At 41.0% G+C, this 19,230-nt stretch overlaps 1 protein-coding gene across 2 annotated transcripts in view; it reads right to left on the reverse strand.

Annotated features, from left to right (window-relative positions):
* STAG1 (STAG1 cohesin complex component) overlaps positions 1–18,992 on the reverse strand; it is a 103,540-nt gene extending 84,548 nt beyond the window's left edge. The window contains exons 1-2 of one of the 2 annotated variants that reach the window (XM_056850567.1): positions 18,886–18,992; positions 8,512–8,614 (exon numbers count right to left, since the gene is read on the reverse strand). In XM_056850567.1, coding sequence (XP_056706545.1) covers positions 8,512–8,614; positions 18,886–18,914 — 132 coding nt within the window. In that variant the 5' untranslated portion in view covers positions 18,915–18,992. The remainder of the gene's footprint in view (positions 1–8,511; positions 8,615–18,885) is intronic. The other variant, XM_056850568.1, reaches the window with a different exon arrangement.
* Between the last annotated feature and the right edge of the window lie 238 nt (positions 18,993–19,230).

Below are 19,230 nucleotides of genomic sequence, written 5' to 3' on the forward strand. Positions count from 1 at the left end.
GGATTGCTTGCCTCAGTTTCCTCAGCATCTTTGGTACTAGCCAAATAGCTGGAAAGGCATAAAGGAGGCCTGGAGGCCAGGGGAATATTAGGGCATCTGAGTCTTGTGAGGGAAGCACTTCCTTGATATATCTGACTGTCTCCATCCTGAAGTGTTTGTGGACTACAAATAATTTTAGTACTTAAAATCCAGAATCACTCTCCCCATTTCTCTTGGGGACTGTGACAAAAATAGAGTAAACCCCTGATGACGCTTCACAGACAGGGGCCTGTTCTGTGGCCTCAATCAATTTTAACTAGGTAATGAACGGCTTCAATAGACAGCAGGTTTTCTCCCTCTCTTTGGATTTTGGAGACAGGAGAAATCCGTCTGGTGGGAAACATTTGAATTCTATTGCATATCCCATTTTTATTATGTCCATTACCCATTGGTCCATATTAGACCGACTCCACTGGGGACTAATCTTTCTCCCACTTGTGAGGATCTGGTACTATGCTCTCTTTTATTGGGGGTTACTCCCTTTGTTGGAATTAAAGGACTGTGATTGGTTACTTTTGGGCTGGAATATCATTGTCTATTCTCCTGTTTGTTCCAGTTGGAGCATCTTTGGTCGCTCTGAAGCATGGCAGAGTATGCTGGCTTTGAAAGGAATGTGAAGGGTTCTGCCTTCCATCATTTCTCCTATATGCTCTAAGCATGGCTTTCTTCTTATCCTTAGTTTCTACCAGAATGTCGTCCAGGTTGTCTCGAAGGAGTTTATTTCCCTGAAATGGAAAGGACGCTAATATTATCTTGGAATGGCAATCAGCCTGCCATGCTCTGAGCCACAGGCTTTTATGTGCTGCTACTTACGATGCCATAGCATGGGAAGAAAAGCACAGTGTGTCCAGAGTGGCATAAGCCATAAATGTGACCACTTTAAGGATCCTACTGGCACCTTCCCTGGTCTTCTTGTTCTCCTCCAGAATCAGCTGAACTAGCTTCCTAGCCCAAATGAAAGAAGCCCTCCAGAACAGAGATGATGTGGCTGATGCCCTAATTAAAAGACTGAGACCTCATGGGATTTTCTGAGCACGTAATCTGATTTATGGTCCAGCTGGTCACATAGGGATCCATCCCTATCTTTAGTAACCAAGCCCTCTGAGAGGAGACCTATGACAGGAGCATCCACTAATGGAAACTTTAAGAGATCCATAGCATGTGTGTGTGTTTGTGTGTCAAGTGCCGTCAAGTCACTTCCGACCCTATGAAACAATGTCCTCCAAAGTGTCCTATCCTTAACAGCCTTGCTCAGATCTTGCAAACTGAGGGCTGTGGCTTCCTTTATAGTGTTAATCCATCTCTTGTTGGTCTTCCTCTTTTCCTGCTGCCTTCAACTTTTCCAAGCATGATTGTCTTTTCCAGTGACTCCTGTCTTTTCATAATGTGTCCAAAGTATGACAGCCTCAGTTTAGTCATTTTAGCTTCTAGGGTCAGTTCAGGTTTGATTTGATCAATAAGCCACTAATTTGTTTTTTTTGGCGGACCGGGGTACCCGTAACACTCTCCTCCAATTCACATTTCAAAGGAATATATTTCTTCCTATCAGCTTTCTTCATTGTCCAGCTCTCACACCCATACATACTCTCACACCCATAGCGTGGTTAGGTAAAGAATAAAACATGTTTGCTAAACCCAGGTTCTGTTTATTAAAAAAAGTTTGCCCATTCCTCTTTCATTTGCTTTTCAAATAATTCTGGGAACTACACTGTGCCCTCCCCCACATACACTAGGTAATATGGGGGGGGGGATTCCTTGTTCACTTTGGGTTTCGCTTTAGGATTGATCTCCTCTTCCCCAGTTTCTGGGGCTTCTGAGAGATCTAGTGCCATCACAGCCTTGGCTAATAGTCCCTGATAGTCCTCTTGGTTAAAAAGACATTTGGGCTGCTCTGGGGCTATTATCTCCTTCTCTGTTCTTCCTTATCAGAAGAACTGTTTGACTCTCCTGAGTCCCCGTAGGAGGGGGCTGGGTTGTTTTGAGAAGGGTGGGGTCTGTGCACCACCATATTTTTTTTGTACAGCCCTAGTCCACCAGGACTGGTGCCCTGCAACCTGCTCCCCATCTGAGGAATCCCCCTGCTTTCCCATCTAAACAATCTACGGGAGAGAGGGTGTGATCTGGAGGAGGACCTTTATCTTTTCCAGCTCCCTCATGGGGAAGGTGTGGCCTGCTCTTGCAGAGACCAGACTTTTTCCAACATTGAATAGTAAAGCCAGTTTGCTATCTTTGAGGGGCATCTGGAAAATGGGAATTGAGAGGGACGGGAGGCATCTCTACCTTGCCCTATGGTGATGCTCCGTCTCCATGACTGCTCTGCTGCGGCCATGAATGCTGAGCCCCAGCATCTACCATCTTTATTGGCACAGAGGATCTTCCTGCCTGAATCGGCCACTGCCGTTGAGGAGTCCTCCAATGCAAGGTCTAATGGTGTGGCATGCTCCTCTAGTCACCTCGGCTCATCTGCTGTTGGCCACCCTTCTGCAGGTCTGTGCCTGCTCAACTGTGCCGGGGACTAGTCCCTTCCTTCTGTTTTTGGGAGGATAAGGGGGTCCTCATCATCCTTGGAAATGAAGCCATCCAAGGCTTTGTTGAAATTCTCCATTGCCTCTGTGACTCCGCCCTCAGAAGGGGGAAGGGGGAGTAGGCCAAAGGAGGAACTGTATAGAATAAAGAAATGAGAAGAAGTAGGTATAAATGCATAGAAATAAGAGCATTAAGTGCCTTCTGCTGAGTTGTAGGGGCCTTGTTGAACAGCTTCTACTAAAGCCTGCTCTACTTAACAAGGCAGGAAATGAATTGAGAAAAATGAGTGACTCTGCCCTGGAGACAGGAATTTGAGTCCTGCCTCCTTGATGGATAGATGGGAGACACTCATGTCAAGATGCCCTCCCCCTCTTAGTGAGAATTATTAGGCATACAGAGGAACAAAGCCTGCTGAGGGAATATCATAGCTTCTGCAAAGCTAGCTATCCTTACTAACCTTTTGGAGTTCTCTGAGAAAGTAAACAAGCATGTAGATAACTTGGACTTTCAAGAGGATTTTGACAAGGTACCCCACCAAAGACTCCTGAGTAGACTTAGCAGTCATAGGATAAGAGGACAGGTTCTCTTATGGATTAAAAGTCAGTTAAATGATAGGAAGCAAAGAACAGGAATAAATGGACAGTTCTCACAATAGAGGAAAGTAAGCAGTGGTATCCCACAAGGATCAGTACCGGGCCAGTACTATTTAATTTGTTCATAAATGATCTGGAACTGGGAGTGAGCAGTGTTGTGGCCAGGTTTGCAGATGACACAACATTATTCAGGATAGTGAAAACCAAAGATGACTGGAAAGAGCTCCAGGAGGATCTCCACAAATTGGTGAGTGTGCAACAACGTGCCAAATGAAATTCAATGTTGGTAAGTGTGAAGTGATGCACACTGGAACAAAAAAATCCCAACTTCAAGTATATGCTAATGGAGTCTGAATTTGCTTAGACTGAAAGGGCAAAAGATCTTGGGGTCATAGTAGATTGCTCAATGAAAGTGTCAACCCAGTGTGCTGCAGCAGTGAAAAAGGAAAACTCTATGTTGGGGATTATTATGAAAAGGCCTGAAAATAAAAAGGGTCAATATTATAATATCCCTGCATAGATCTATGGTGCATCCGCATCGGAAAACTGTGCAGTTCTGGTCACCGTATTGCAAAAAGGACATCACAGAGCTAGAAAAAGTACAGAAAAAGGCAACCAAGATTATTAGGGGGTTGGAACACTTTCCCTATGAGGGAACACTTGCTAATGCAACCTCACCTTGAATGTAAGTGGGAAGGTAAGGGAATTGAGCCCCAATTTGTTGTGAGGGATGAAAGGCTACTTGAGCTCTACACCTTTGTTTGGGAAAAGGTGGGGAGGGGTGAAGGAAAATGAGGACAGTGACATGTGCACTTTTGTTTTCTATATTTATGGGTTGCTCTGGCAAGCTCAACATCAAAGTCAATACAGATTTTCTTGATTCATTCCTCCTTCCTTTGTATGGCCAGGCTGTAAAATGGTGGAGTTTAAAATGGAAGGCTCTGCTGCTGTGCCAATAGAGGGGGGGGGCAATGCTCAACTTTGGTGCTCCACAACTGAAGTGGGTGGAGCTGTAACCTGGTTCCAAGGAGATGCTGGCCTGGGTAGAAAAGTGCCAGATGGGCTCTGGAGTTCCTTGAAGCCACTCCTGGTGTACCAGCCTGTGTCTAGCCTTTAAAAGGCTGCTATAAAGCTGGATGCTGTTGCCCATAGATGGCCCAAGTAGGGAAGCATGGTGTTCAGATGCCTCATTCTGCCACTGTTGGCCACTGTGTTCCTGCCACACCCAGAACAACTGTGTGAGGTATAAGCCAGAGCCAGTCTGGAGACTGGGAAAATGTCCTGTGCAGCAGGCTTCTGAAGTTCTGGTGAGTTGCAGTACTGTGGGCTGTCAAAGGCACTGCAGAGGTATCTTGTTCAAAGTGACAATATAACAATGATTTTGGGGGATTTAAAAAACAGTTTCTAGAGAGAGAAGAAGAAAGCAGAGAAAAGGAACAGAAGCAGGGGCCTGAGGCCAGAATAAAAACAAGATCATAGGGAATTGAAGAAAGGTTTTAGATGACCCAGAGAGAGCAGACAGGACCGGATGGGGGATGTTATTTTCCCTACTAGCTATCTGAAAGACTTTCCTAATTAGTACAGTCTTGCATGTGGAGCAAGTGGGAAAAATAACCCCTCTTGGATTAAGAACATAAGAACACAAGAAAGGCCCTGCTGGATCAGACCAAGGCCCATCAAGTCCAGCAGTCTGTTCACACAGTGGCCAACCAGGCCAACCATCATGGAAAGGACAACTGAGGCAGGGTGACACAACAGAGGCTTATACAATTATGAACAGAGTAGAAAGTGGAGAGAAAGAACTTCTTTCCCCCTCTGCCATAATACTTAAGATCAGTGTGGTTCTGAATGAAGCGATGGACAGTACAATCAGGATACAAAAACAGCAGTAATATTTTACTCAATTTTTTTTTTTTACTAAACAAGTAATTAACTTGTGGAATCCACTGCAACAAGATGTAGTGATGGCCACCAGGTTACATGCACTTAAATTCAAATTCATGCAGGGCAGGTCTACATGTTCAGAGACAGTAACCCCCTGAATACCAGTTCTGGAGAGCAGCAACAGGAAGAAGACTGTTAAACTTTACATCATAAAAATCCTTCATATTTTTTTAAAGGAGATTACACTCTTTCCTCTTTGACGGGAAACAGACCTCATTAGACACACATCTATAATACTGACTGCAATATCAAAATTTACCTGGGTGGAATTCGAATTCATGAAGAAAGCAGAAACACACACACACATACCACACAAAGATAATATGAAGCCACCATTATCAATCTGTCATTGGGGAGGGGCTGTGGCTCAGTGGTAGAGCCTTTGCTTGGCATGCAGAAGGTCCCAGGTTCAATCCCTGCATCTCCAGTTAAAGGGACTAGGCAAGCAAGTGATGTGAAAGACCTCTGCCTGAGACCCTGGAGAGCTCCTGCCTATCTGAGTAGACAATACTGACTTTGATGGACCAAGGGTCTGATTCAGTATAAGGCAGCTTCATGTGTTCAAACCAGACTAGAACAAAAACACTGCAAAATTTATGCAGAGCCAGTAACTCTGTGCTCTATTTAACCAGGGGAGTGCGGGTTTCTTCCAAATATTTTTGTTGCCTTCTATTAACTTAACACAAGGAACAAATTAAAATGACACTCCAAGATATAACTAGGCAGGCTGGATCTTCCCTTTAAAATAACTAAGCAGGCCAACCCACTCTGAATTTCACCTCTGCAATGTTATGAACAGAGATAAAGTCTTGTTTATTTCAATGGGAGAGTTCACATGCTTAAAATTCATGTAACTCCCCAAGGTACATACAGACGCTAGCATCTCAAAAACTTGATCAAAACCTGTCATAAGAATTTTAATGTCCATTTAACATTCCAAATATAAATCAATCAAACTGCAACATGTCAATGTCTGAACTACTAAGCAGGGGGGGAAATCAGCCACCTAAGTTAGCAGAGATCAAAATTCAAAACAGATCAAGGAGAAGTGTTTTGAAGCTCAATCCTATTTTTACTTGAACATTAATGACACTGAGTTTGGTGATATTTATTTCCTATGTAAGACATCATAAGATCCTGGCTTTACTAAGTTGTACAAGGTAAGTTGAACTCTATTTCCACAGAATTAATATTAGCTACAAAATAATCCAAACTAAAAGGAATAGTTCATCTGTTTTTTTTTAAGAAACAGCTTAAGGCATATACCAAACAAAATACACACTCAAAAGAGAAATGCCAGAAAAATTACGCGCACAAGCTTCACAATATTTTATTAACAGTAATGCCCAGACACAGACTACAGTTCAAAGTGGCAAAACAGAATTAGGTTACTGCCCATTAAGAAGTCAGCAGGCCATTACAAAATTAGAATGCTTAAAAGCATTCAATTTAAAGATTTTGGATACATGAGAGAGCGCAAAAGAGAAGAAAAATAGGGCTACACCAAACAACATTTCAGCAAACCAAAAAAGGAAAAAAGATGCGAGGTGACTGGCGAGTTTAACAATAGAACTCAATTGCTGTGGATAGGTTCAGCAAAAAGAACTCTGATCCCGCTGATGAAGCTTAAACAGCGAAATGTATAGGGGCTGTACACAACAAATAAGTTGTCACCAGTCACCTTACATCTTTTTCCCTTTTTTGATTTGCTGACATTAGAAAATGCCCTTATTTAAGATCACTCAATACAGCCAGCTTACTACTTTCTGAAACACTGACAAAGAAAAGATAGTCAACTAGTTTGATGCCTGTAAAAGGAACTGAATGACATACAAACAAAATATCTAGAGTTGACAATCAATGTGCGACAGGCAAAGCATACAGATTTTGAAAGGAGAAACAACACTCTAATTTAAGCATCGTTTCCAAGCAAATACTCACATTTCACAAATTACATTTTAACAGTTAACATTATAATCCATTCCTGTAAAATAACTGAAGCATATGACAATTTTTAAATGATACATGCACTACACACACATGCAGATGGGTGCTGTGAACTGAAGCTCTCCGCACAGCATGGGCCTATGTCGAATCCAAATATTAAAGTGCAATGAAGCTGCCTGAAATATGAGAATTTTAACAGATACACACCACAGATATGCAACATGACCATGATAAATTTAATGTGTGAATTTGCCTTTAAAGGTCCCAGTGTAAGGAACAATTCACAAGACCCAAACTATATTTTAATACAATTTTTAACTACTGCATGGAGAAAAAGCCTTTAAATAGAATAAATCATCTTTCTTAAATGAGTCCAGCTAATTCCTCCCAAAACCCTATTCAGATGTCACTTTCTAAAAAGAGGTAGGGGCACACAAAGGGTTAAAAACAACCATACATATTAATCTACAAATTTTACTAATGCCAGAACTAGCCCTCATCTTTGTTATGACTACTAGAGATCAGTGCTGTACATCTGAGGCATGCTGCAACAGTTATGTTGCGAATCTTTGAAATCTCTACACTCACCATAATTTAACACAGAAAAATAAATACTTAACTGCCTGTTCAATCTACGCATATACAATGTTCCACTTGAACAATTATAACATTTGGGGCGAGCCACACAATCTAATTTAAACACACACACAGGGTCAAGGGGAAATTTTAAGCACATGTAATTTAAGCAATCACTGAAAATAATCTACAGGCCGTATGTGATTGCTAGCGTATTGACCTAAAATATTACCAAGAAGTCATCATAATGGCCAAAACTGCAAGAAAAGTTCACAAAGGAAAAATGAAAGGGAAAAGCATTTGAAGGATGGGGGCAGCAAGAGTTATGAATACTAAGGGAATGTAATGAATGATATAATATGGTGATAGTCTGAAAGTAGGTTCAGGTTCATGACATTATTGGCACAACTAATTTAATGGTGCTCTAGAAATCCTTGAAGAACCATCTTCTAAAGCCTCTGCATAACTGAAAACAGTCTCCCATAATAGGTTTATTACAGCACAGCAGAATGAAAAATCCTGTGCTTCTAACACCTTAAGAACCAATACATTTCACCATGCAAAAGCAAAATCTTTTAATTTTCAGGTCATATTCATCATATTACTAAAATATCTTCCTCAAAAACATTTTGCAGCCATATAATAACAAACCTGCTCCAAGTCCTAAATGTTGCTTAACACCAAAAACATATAAAATTGATTTTAAAAAGGAAAACTTAAAAGTTAACAATCTTGTAAGTTAGCTTCCCATTATAGCTTCACACATACTACATATTACAAGTCTTCACGCAGGGTTGTTTATAAAGAACTATTCATTTAATAATGAAAACAATCAGAATGAAGCACAGTCTTAAAAATATATTAAAAGAAAAGATAAGCATCATACTGGAGGTCTGCCAGGACGACCACGTTTTCTTTTCCCCTTCAGTTCAGTTTCTTCAAGTTCACTACCAGCATCTGAATGTGCAGTAGTTTCATTTGTAGAATCTCTGAGGGAAAATGTCAGTTGAAATTAAATTAGTAAAATAACATAGATTAAATAATTGAACCTAATACAACTTCTACCTTTAAATAAATTTAAAGGACTAGTCTAGTTGTGTACAATCTTATGCATACCACCAAGAAAGTGCAGTTCTGTACACAAGACAACTACTGATGGGAAGGTGGAAGTGAATTCCTGCAGCATGTTTAGGAAAAGGAGAGGATGCAACAGGCAACTGGATCAGTTCCTATGTTAATTGTATCCAAAAAAACTTATTGGCATAAAGTTGGGCAGGGCATGATCACTACTAGATATTTTAAAATCTCAGTCTAAAATTTTACTTGGAAGTTTTATAGTTAATACTAAACAGCTTTGCAAGAATACAGAAGCCAATAAAGAGACTCCGTGTGTATTTTTATAATAATAACTATGTCCTCAAGTCACAACCGACTCATGGCGACCCCAGGACCATGGGGTTTTCAAGGCAAGAGATGAGCAGAAGTCATTTGCCACTGCCTTCCTCAGTAGTCTCCCATCCAAGTAATAACTGTGGCCAACCCTGCTTTTCTTACAAGCTCTGATGAGATTGGACTAGACAGGCTGCTACTTTGTTGTATCTTTAAGTTCAGGTTATTTCTGCTTTGGTTACTTTCTCTAGCTTCTGTCTTCCCATCTTCTACCATGCTGCTTCTCTATTTCATTTTACAAACTGCCAACTATGTAACAGCCCTGTGGTGGTTATGTCGAACCTCTGAACTTGCCCAGAGAGAACTTAAATGTCTTCAATGAGTGCAACCCCCAAATTTCACTGGCTTATAACTTTGTAACCATGCACGACAACAATTAAAGCAATGGGGAAAAAACCAAAGTAAAAAACCTCTAAAGGTATGACAACTGTGCATACTCTATACAGGTATGTTCCCAATTCTGACAGACCTAAGTGCAAAACCACAATTAATTCTAAGCCTAGGTAAAATATATTTAAGTGCATCAAAAAGTTTCTTGAAACTTCACCCTGTAAGAAAAACCTTGAACCAACGCCACAAAGAGAACACAGATATGAGGGGCATTGATGCAGCCTTATAATGAAAGTGTCAGTAGACCTGGAAAAGCCTTGCAATGCATTCAGACAGTGGTGCAGATTCGTTCAGTGTTCCTAGCCTTCATCCTATGGGGAAGAGTTCAAACTCTATCATGGAGAGTTGCATGAATAGAGATGCCAGCCATGGAACCTGAATTCTTCCAACACTGCAATTTTACACACTCTCAGAAGGCACAGTCCTGAGGTATGTGGCCAGTAGTATAGGAGCCAGCAGTAGAGAGAGACACTCTGCATACCTCTATTCATCATCTAATACAATAGTAATGGAGTAAAGAAAGCCAGGTAGAATATTTTCTTTACATTAAATGGTACAGTAGGTATATTTTTGGGTATGAAAATTTCCACAGATGCAGTTACAGTATACACTAAGAAGGGGAAAATGACAAAGACAAAGCTTTCTTATAAGGCAGTATCCTGGGGGCATTTAGGTGGAGAGAATGGAGCTTAGGGTGAACCATCTGTTTTCAACAAACTTTATACTGTGCATGTTAGAGAAGGCAACTGACATTGTAAGATCATTTAAGTGACTATTGGGAGCAGCTGTATTTAAAGCATTTAAACACCACCTTCCCCTAAAAGGACTCAGTGATTAAACAAATTATGTAGCTGGAATTATGATGTGGAAAAGCTACGAATATGTGCATCTGAAAAAGGTGCCAATGAGCTAATCATCATCTCACACAGAAAGATTACACCAGGTCTTTTCAGTATATGGGAAGTGAAAACAGATTGTTTTAAACTCAAAAACGTGAGCCTTGGTGAAGACAAAGATGAGGACATAATTTTAAAGTTAAAGTTAAGGAGACTTGACGACTCTTTACACACACACACCTTGAACTCTTATCTTGTTTCATTAAATTCCTTCACTATTATAAGGTTTGTTGGTAACAGACTCCTTATCATCAAGGCTCTGTGTAATCTGTTGCCCCAAATCGTGACCCAGATTCTGTCACCACAAGAGCTGGTCTGTACCCCATATTCATTATGTGAATTAAGCAACTTTGTATGATTAAATTCTTAAAAATTCATTTTGCAATATTCACTATTTCGCCTTGTTTCCTACCTGTGTGCAAGCAATTAGTCTGGCTTTGAAAAGTCATCAAAGTATTACACACTGCTTTTCAAACATATCTTAACTACTACATATGGAACAGAAAGACGTTCAAGATTCTTGGGAGCTTGAATTCAGAGGCCAATATTCTGCAGGTGTTCTGGACTCCTACAGAACCATACACTACACAGAGGCCTACTGATCTCTTCACTTGAAGAGAGAAGAACACTCTGACAACTGGGTACTCTCCTACCCACAATCTCTGGGCAGGAATTAAGTTGTTCCATCTGTCCCCAGTGGGGAGGGAGTGCCCAACATTCTCATTTTTTTTCCTGCCACCTCCTGAGAGTAGTGTTTGCTCACTGATCTCTTAGGTTGCTCCTTCCTTTGTGTGCCTTTTGCTTCTGAATCTGACTATTCTTTTGAGCCCTCCCCCACACACACTGGGTGTTTCTTTTCTACTACTTTTACTTTCCATTTCTCCAGGCTCTCTGACTGAGCCCCAGTGATGGACTCAGCAGCTCCCTCACCTATTCTTTCAGAAGTCAAGACAGACCCACTACCCTTCCACCAACCCTCCCACATCCCCCAGAAGCTATGTTCTGCCCAGTGGGACACCAGGCAACAAAGAGCCTGACCACCCTGTCCCACCAAGGCAGCCATGAAAAGTTTAGAACAGGGGTGTCAAACTCATTTGTTACAAGGGCCGGATATGACATAAATGTTACTTGGTCTGGTGGGGCCATACCTCAACAGCCCAGATTGGGAGCGAGGGGTGTGCGGCTGCCTCGGCTGGCAAGCCCACGGCAGGCTCGCCAGCCCAGATTGGGAATGGGGTGTGTGTGGCTGCCTCAGCTGGCTTGCAGGATGGATAAAAGCTCTCACGGGGCTGGATCCGGCCCATGGGCCATATGTTTGACACCCCTGGCTTAGAACCTCACCACGAGCACCCTCACCCTCCTTAAAGTTAAGAACCCATGAGGAGTATTTGGTAACTTACTCAGCAGATTCTGACCATGACTCAGTCAGGGAGGAAGGGGAATTGTCTGATGTCAAAGAGCTCCCTCCTGTATAGCAAATGTCTTCTTTCCCAGGAGGAAATCCCCTTGCTCCTGTACAAAGCTCTAAATATCTTAAAGCTCTTGGTTCCCAAGCAGATCAGGCACAGGATGGGAAGTATCTGATGAAGGGGACCTGGGGGTTCTGTCAAACTCCAGAGAGCTAGTCTTCATTTTTCCATTTCCCAGGTTCTTTACCACAGAAATCAAGAAAGAGTGCCCCCCCACTTTCTCAAAGATTTCATGTTGGGTATTCTAAAAGGCTTTATTCATTTCCTCCTAAGGTCACTACACTACTAAAAATTCCAGTGGTGGACAGCCCTGTTGCTAGCCTGGCCTCAGGAATACACCACCCCAAGGAAGAAGAAGGATATTTTAGGAACAATGCCAACTGTAAGAGCAATGCAGCGCAGTGCCAATCCCACGAAGCCATGCTCTGGCAACTAAAGCTTCCATGGCCACACACCTCATAGCCAGGCTGTTGGTAATTTGGCTGCACAAACTGCTCAGAGTCTTGAGATCTTAACACTTGTCTGTCATCTTAACTCAGCAGATTGGAAAGAGTGGTGTCTTATCTCAAATACTAGCCGGGACTCCATGAAGTTATCGGCCAGGACCATGGCAACAGCTGTGTCAGCATGGAGGAACCTATGGCTGAAAACTGGAACATGGATGCCCTAAGGCCAACTTGGCTGGACAAGATCCTTGTGGAAACAAAGGATTAGAAGGCCATGACCTTTTCAAGCAAAAAGGAAGGCAGGAGACCAAGAACACAGGCTATCAGTCCTTTCATACTCATTGGTCTCTCCCCAAATAAGTGAATGACTTTTGAAGATCATCCTGGACTAAAAGCAGACAGAGCTACAGACCTCAAAATCAACTCTGCTTGTCTAGTCAATCTTCAGGATCAGAAAAATCCAACAAGCATCAGCAAAACAACTGAAGCCAGGAACTCATCAGTGGGACTGTGCCTCAACTTCACCAAAGCCTGGCACAGTCCAAATCACATCAATGGGTGTTAAGCTTGGTTGTTAATGGATATTCTATCGAGTTCTCTCATCCCCCATGAGACAGGTACCTGATTTCCAAATATCCAAGCAAGATGCAATGAACATCAGATGCAACTGATCATCTGATGTACATCAGGGCCATCGAGCCTGTCCCTCCATGGAAGACAGCAACTCCAGTTTTCCCCACAGTGACCACAAAGGGTGTGTGTGTCATTTTTGGATCTCAAGTTTCTCAGGAGGTCCATGTGGTACAGGAAGTTTAAAATGGAAATTCTCAGAACCACTGCCAAAGCTCTACAGCAAAGTGATGTCCTCACATCCGTAAATGTGATGGATGCATTCCTACATTTCACTATTCCTTCCTTCGACAAGGGCTTCATCAGGTTTTCCTATGTGGATTGTCTCTGGCAGTTCAGGGCTATGCCCTTTTGGCTTGGCTTTAGATCCTCATATATTCCCTAAGCTCATGGTGACTCCAGCAGCGAGTCTCTGTTTACAGGGAATTCATATTCATCCCTACCTGGATGATCTTCTGATAGGATCCTGTTCTAGGATCTATGATAAATCAGGTTGATGGTTCACTGCTTAGCCCAGGCCTTGACCAATTTTCTTTGGATCTAGGAGCCATACTTACCAACTAACAATTCACAATTCAAAACCTTTATTGGCACAGCGAGACATTCAGGACATTCCATGATTAATCAGATAATAAAAGTCAATAGACATAGATAAAATGGAGTATGCCGAGATAAAATGAATTTGGAATACATATAAAACAGGTATCTAAAATAGACAAATGATGATATCAGCTATTGTATTTTTTATTTGATCTTAATCGTTGAGGCGTACTTTAAAAACATGGCTACTGTTTCTGTAATTTCTGGATTGTAACCAACCAATTAACAAATTCAGTTTTTTCATCAACATGTGAGCCACTGTGAACAGGTCTCTGGAGAAGGGACTATATGGTAACTTGAAATTAATTTAAACTGTAATATAGACTTATCCTCAGTGACAAGCTCAATGCCTCTCATTTACCTTTGTAAAGAAACAACAATATCCATTATAATACTAGGATCTAGGACTACATAGGAAAACACCATGAAATGTTCATTACTCCTCATTCCACCCTTAGACTAACATTTCAAACAGTGTGGCATAGCAGACTGATTGTGAGACTTGTACTGGGGAGACGAGGGATCATTCAAATTTCATCACAGGCACAAGCTCCCAGTTGACTGTGGATCAGTCCTAGCCTAAATGACCTCATAAGGTTACTGCAAGGATAAACAGGGATGAGGAGATATCTATATGGTGCCCTTCAAGTAGTTCTGAGGATGTTATATTAGCACAGTCATTTTTTCATAAATCTCTATTTTAAATACTTAAGATCATCCATTATCAGGAAGAGTCTGAGCTGGAATTGCTTAATAATTTGGTAGCAGTGTTGAAATGCTTGGATGCTCTACTGTTCAACAGTACAGAAGCACTGTCATGCTGTAACGTTCAACAGTACAGAAGCACTATCAAACAGCTTCCCCCTCCTGCATTTTCCAACTGAGTCTGAACAGTCATAGAATTATAAGGAGGATACTGAGCTACATCTGAAACAGTTCACAAGAACAAAATTGATCAGCAAAAGCAAACAGTAAGAGAAAACAATCAAATGCAAATTATTTAAGTAAACAAAACAGCAGCCTACGTAGAATTTGGTCTGCAAAACATTACCTCAAAACACTAAAAGCAAAAGCATGAAATGACTCATCTACTCAGCAATCTAAAAGAAGGGGGAAATGAATAGCGCAAGCCTACACCATAACAATGTCTGAGAAGAGAAGGGCTAAGAAAGATTTTTGACACTGATCGAACCACTTTTTTTAAAAAAAAAATGGTGCTTTAATTAAATTCCTTCATATATGATCTGGTCAAAGCAGTTAACAAGAAAGCAGGAAGATAATTAGCAACATAATTAACAACACAACAGACACCCTGTGAGGTAGGTGAGACTGAGAGAGTGTGACTAGCCCAAGGTCACCCAGCTGGTTTTGTGTGTAGGAGTGGGGAAACAAATCCAGTTCACCAGATTAGCCTCCACCACTCATGTGGAGGAGTGGGGAATCAAACCTGGTTCTCCATATCAGAGTCCACTGCTCCAAACCACTGCTATTAACCATTACACCACACTGGCTCTCAAGTTACGGTGTTGGACTAGAATCTGGGAAACCCAGGTTTGAATCCCCATTCTGCCATGGAAACTTTCTGGGTGACCTTGGGCTAGTCACATATTCTCAGCCTCGACCCTGGCAAGTATTTGGATGGGAGACCTCCAAGGAATACTAGGGGTGCGATGTGGAGGTAGGCAATGGCAAACCACCTCTGAACCATCTCTTGCCTTGAAAACTCTATGGGGTCCCCAAACGTCAGCTGTGACTTGACGGGGGAGGGGGGAGCTGCCACAAGGAAAGGTGGGGTAAAATATTTTAATATATTATTATTATTACTATTATTTAAGTAAATAAATTCTAGTAAGCTATATCAATTTCAGCCGGGGAAGTGTACTTTGAAAAAGTGACAAAAATATCAGAAACTGAAAAGTTCCAAAAAAAAACAGTAGTTCCTTATTTACCATCTAATATCTACCAATGAGGTCCTATTCAATCATACTTATGGGCCATTGTGTTTGTTGTACTAAACACCAGGAACTTTCTGATCAGCAGGGAAAGCTACCTAGCACCCATACAGATGTTCAAGCTTCAAATTTGGAATTGCTTACACTCAAGTGCCAATGAGGAATGAAGATGATTTAATAAGATGCGGTGGCCAAGATCAAATGAGGATAACCAGAAGTCTAGGAACTACAAACCTTCAAAATAAATAAAATTATATTCCCGCATTTGGTTGCTGGGGTGGCTCTAAAAAATAGAGAAGCAACTTTTACTCTGAAAGCACGCTAGTGCCTAAAAGATTTTGAGGATGACCAACACTAATAAAAACTTCAGGATAGGCAGAAGATATATATAAATATTCATATACTTTTTAAAATCTTTACAAAAGAAAGTACTCTTGGGTTCAGGAAGATAAATGCTTTTGCTCAACTTTAACATCACAGTCAGCCTTCAGGAAAAGTCCAATTAACATAATGTATGAATACAAACCTTCTCTGTTCTTTCTACGAATATAATCTTTCTTCGTATAATTTGCTTCAAACACATCAAAATTTAACACACATTTAGAACCTCTTTTTTGATCCATCTTGATTATACTATGTTCTTTTAAAAAAAATAATTCTCTACAACAAATGCTATCAACATTTTAAAAACCTTCAGAACCAGCTCATGTATTTGACACAATCCCAAAGCAGTATAAACAGCTTTGCCATTCCATATACAAGCTCCCTCTATGACAGCACATTTCTAACTCTGTGGTTGGCATGTAGAATGTCCCATATTCAATCCCTGACATGTCCAATTAAGCAACCTTAAAAAACCATCTGGGAAAGATCTTTTTAGTCACTGCCAGTCAGAGTAGGCAATTCTGAGCTAGCTAGTCCAATAAGAGTCTCAGATGTTAAATTTTGTCCACCAACTTTAAATATACCATGATTACAGTAGTATCAGTATTTACAGAGATTAATTTTTTTTATTTGGGATTATGTCCTGTTTTATCTGGAAGGCTCACAACAACATTAACAGGGACAGAGCATGTTAAGTCTGCAAGTTTGTTACAAAGGATAAGATAATAATGTCACTCGTAAATCAACAAACATTTGATCACTTCCAGCTATAATGAGCTATTCCAATTCAATTCGAGCTACCATCAATTTTATTTCTGCACTTGATGTTGTGCTGCCACCCCTCCCGCCCAAATCTGTTCACATAGCACATAAGAAAATTCAAACTAGTCCATCTGTTGAAGCCACAGACAGACTCAAATAAAATGGGACTCAGATTCAATACTTCCCCACATCTTCCACTATAAGATTATAACAGATAATATGCTTAAAATCAACAGATCTCCCCTGGGATCAATGTATAATTAATTTTTATTTAAAACTTTATTGTGATCCTGCAATTAAGATTTTAATCCAGTTTTGATTTGGGCTGAAAAACATGTTACAAACAATTTGGACTAGATTTTGGTTCAGTTTAGTTTCTTAATTGCATCATAAATTGACTAGAGAAGATAATCTAATTTCAATAAGCTAGAGCAAAGGCAAATACTTGTAAGAACATAAGAAAGGCCATGCTGGATCAGACCAAGGTCCATTGAGTCCAGCAGTCTGCTCACACACTGGCCAACCAGGTGCCTCTAGAAAGCCCACAAACAAGACAACTGCAGCAGCATTATCCTGCCTGTGTTTCAAAGCACCTAATATGATAGGCACGTTCCTCTGATCCTGGAGAGAATAGATGTGCATCATGACTAGTATCCATTTTTACTAGTAGCCATGAATACCCCTCTCCTCCATGAATATGTCCACTCCCCTCTGAAAGCCTTCCAAGTTGGCAGCCATCACCACATCCTAGGGCAGGGAGTTCCACAATTTAACTATGCGTTGTGTGAAGAAATACTTCCTTTTATCTGTTTTGAATCTGTCACCCTCCGGCTTCAGCAGATGACCCTGCATTCTAGTATTATGAGAGAGGGAGAAAGCTTCTCCCTGTCCACTCTCCATACCATGCATAATTTTATAGACCTCTATCATGTCTTTCCTTAACCACCTTCTTTCCAAGTTAATCTGCCCAAACAGTACATTTCTGAGCTTTCAGCGTGTGGGGATGGCAGGGAGGAGGTGCCGCTGCGGCGCCTCCTAACTTGTTTCCCCAGCGCCAAAAGCTCGAAAAAAGCCTTTTAAAGGCTTTTTAAATTTTAAATGGGGCTTTTCGCCCCATAGAGAAAAGCGAGGTTGCGCCTGCTAAAAAGCAGGTGCAGCACCGCCATTCTTGCCACCGGCATGCCCGGCTGAAAGGGGCAGGCAGCAGTTTTATTCTCTATTCCTTGTCTAATTATGGCCAGCATGGAATGTGCCTTTTTCACAGCAGCCGCACACTGGGTTGACATCTTCATTGAGTGATCCACTACCACCCCAAGATCCCTTTCTTGGTCTGTCGCTGCCAGCACAGATCCCATGAGTGTATATGTGAAGTTGGGATTTTTTGCCCCATTATGCATCACTTTACCCTTGCTCACATTGAATCTCATTTGCCATTTTAATGCCCATTCCTCCAGTTTGAAGAGAGATCCTTTTGGATCATTCACAGTCTGATTTTGTTTTAACCACCCTAAATAATTTGGTGTCATCTGCAAACTTGGCAACTCATTGATGAACAGGTTGAAAAGCACCGGTCCCAACACAGATCCCTGAGGGACCCCACTGCTCACATCCCTCCATTGTGAGAACTGACCATTGATTCCTACTCTCTGCTTCCTATTTTTCAGCCAGCTCTCAATCCATAAGAGGACTTGTCCTCTGATCCCATGACTATGAAGTTTGCTGAGCAGTCTTTGGTGGGGGACTTTGTCAAAAGGCTTCTGGAAATCCAAATACACAATGTTCACAGGCTCATTCCTGTCCACATGCTTAAAGACACTTTCAAAAAACTCTAAACGTTTAGTGAGATAGGACCTACCTTTACAGAAGCCATGTTAAGTTTTGCTCAGCAGGGCTTGCCCTTCTATATGCTTGACAATTCTATCTTTAATAATGCTTTCTATCAATTTACCTGGAACAGGCGTTAAGCTAACTGGCCTGTAATTTCCTGGGTCTCCCCCCCCCCCCGGAACATTTTTTATAAATGGGTGTTTCATTAACTCATACTTCTGTAGATTATAAGTATTAAAATAATAAAAGCCTAGTTTTCTAAGGAGAAAGGGTCTATAAAGGTGTGTTAAACTGATGCCATTTGTACTTATCTTTTTCAGATGTCAATTTAAGCAACATGCAAACTAGAAATCTTGAAAAAATTACCCAAAGAACTGCACTATCCAAATCCTACATCTTAGTTGTGAGCACACACACAAACACACACATATATGTTTTAAAAACAAACTACTCACTGTAACACCGGCAACTCTGAAGTAATCATTGTGTAGTATACTAAGGACTGCTAATAGAAACACAAGAGTATCTTGTAGAATCCTGTAGTATATTTATCAGCCAATGTCTCCAGACTATTTTCCAAACAATCTCCAAGTCCACCCTATAAACAAAAAACAAGAGCTAGTTTAAAAAAAAATCACAATTATGAAATGAAATGCAACAGACCCAATACAAAAGCAGCTTAGGAGAAAAAGCAGGAGAAAACTTAATGGTAAGCATTTCATCAGCTCTTAACTACATCCTTATATGAATATATTGTAATTCAGTTTGCTAGTATATTGCAATGCCAGACAGTAAACAGT

This window comes from Euleptes europaea, chromosome 5, assembly GCF_029931775.1.
Source record: "Euleptes europaea isolate rEulEur1 chromosome 5, rEulEur1.hap1, whole genome shotgun sequence".
Lineage (NCBI taxonomy): Eukaryota > Metazoa > Chordata > Lepidosauria > Squamata > Sphaerodactylidae > Euleptes > Euleptes europaea.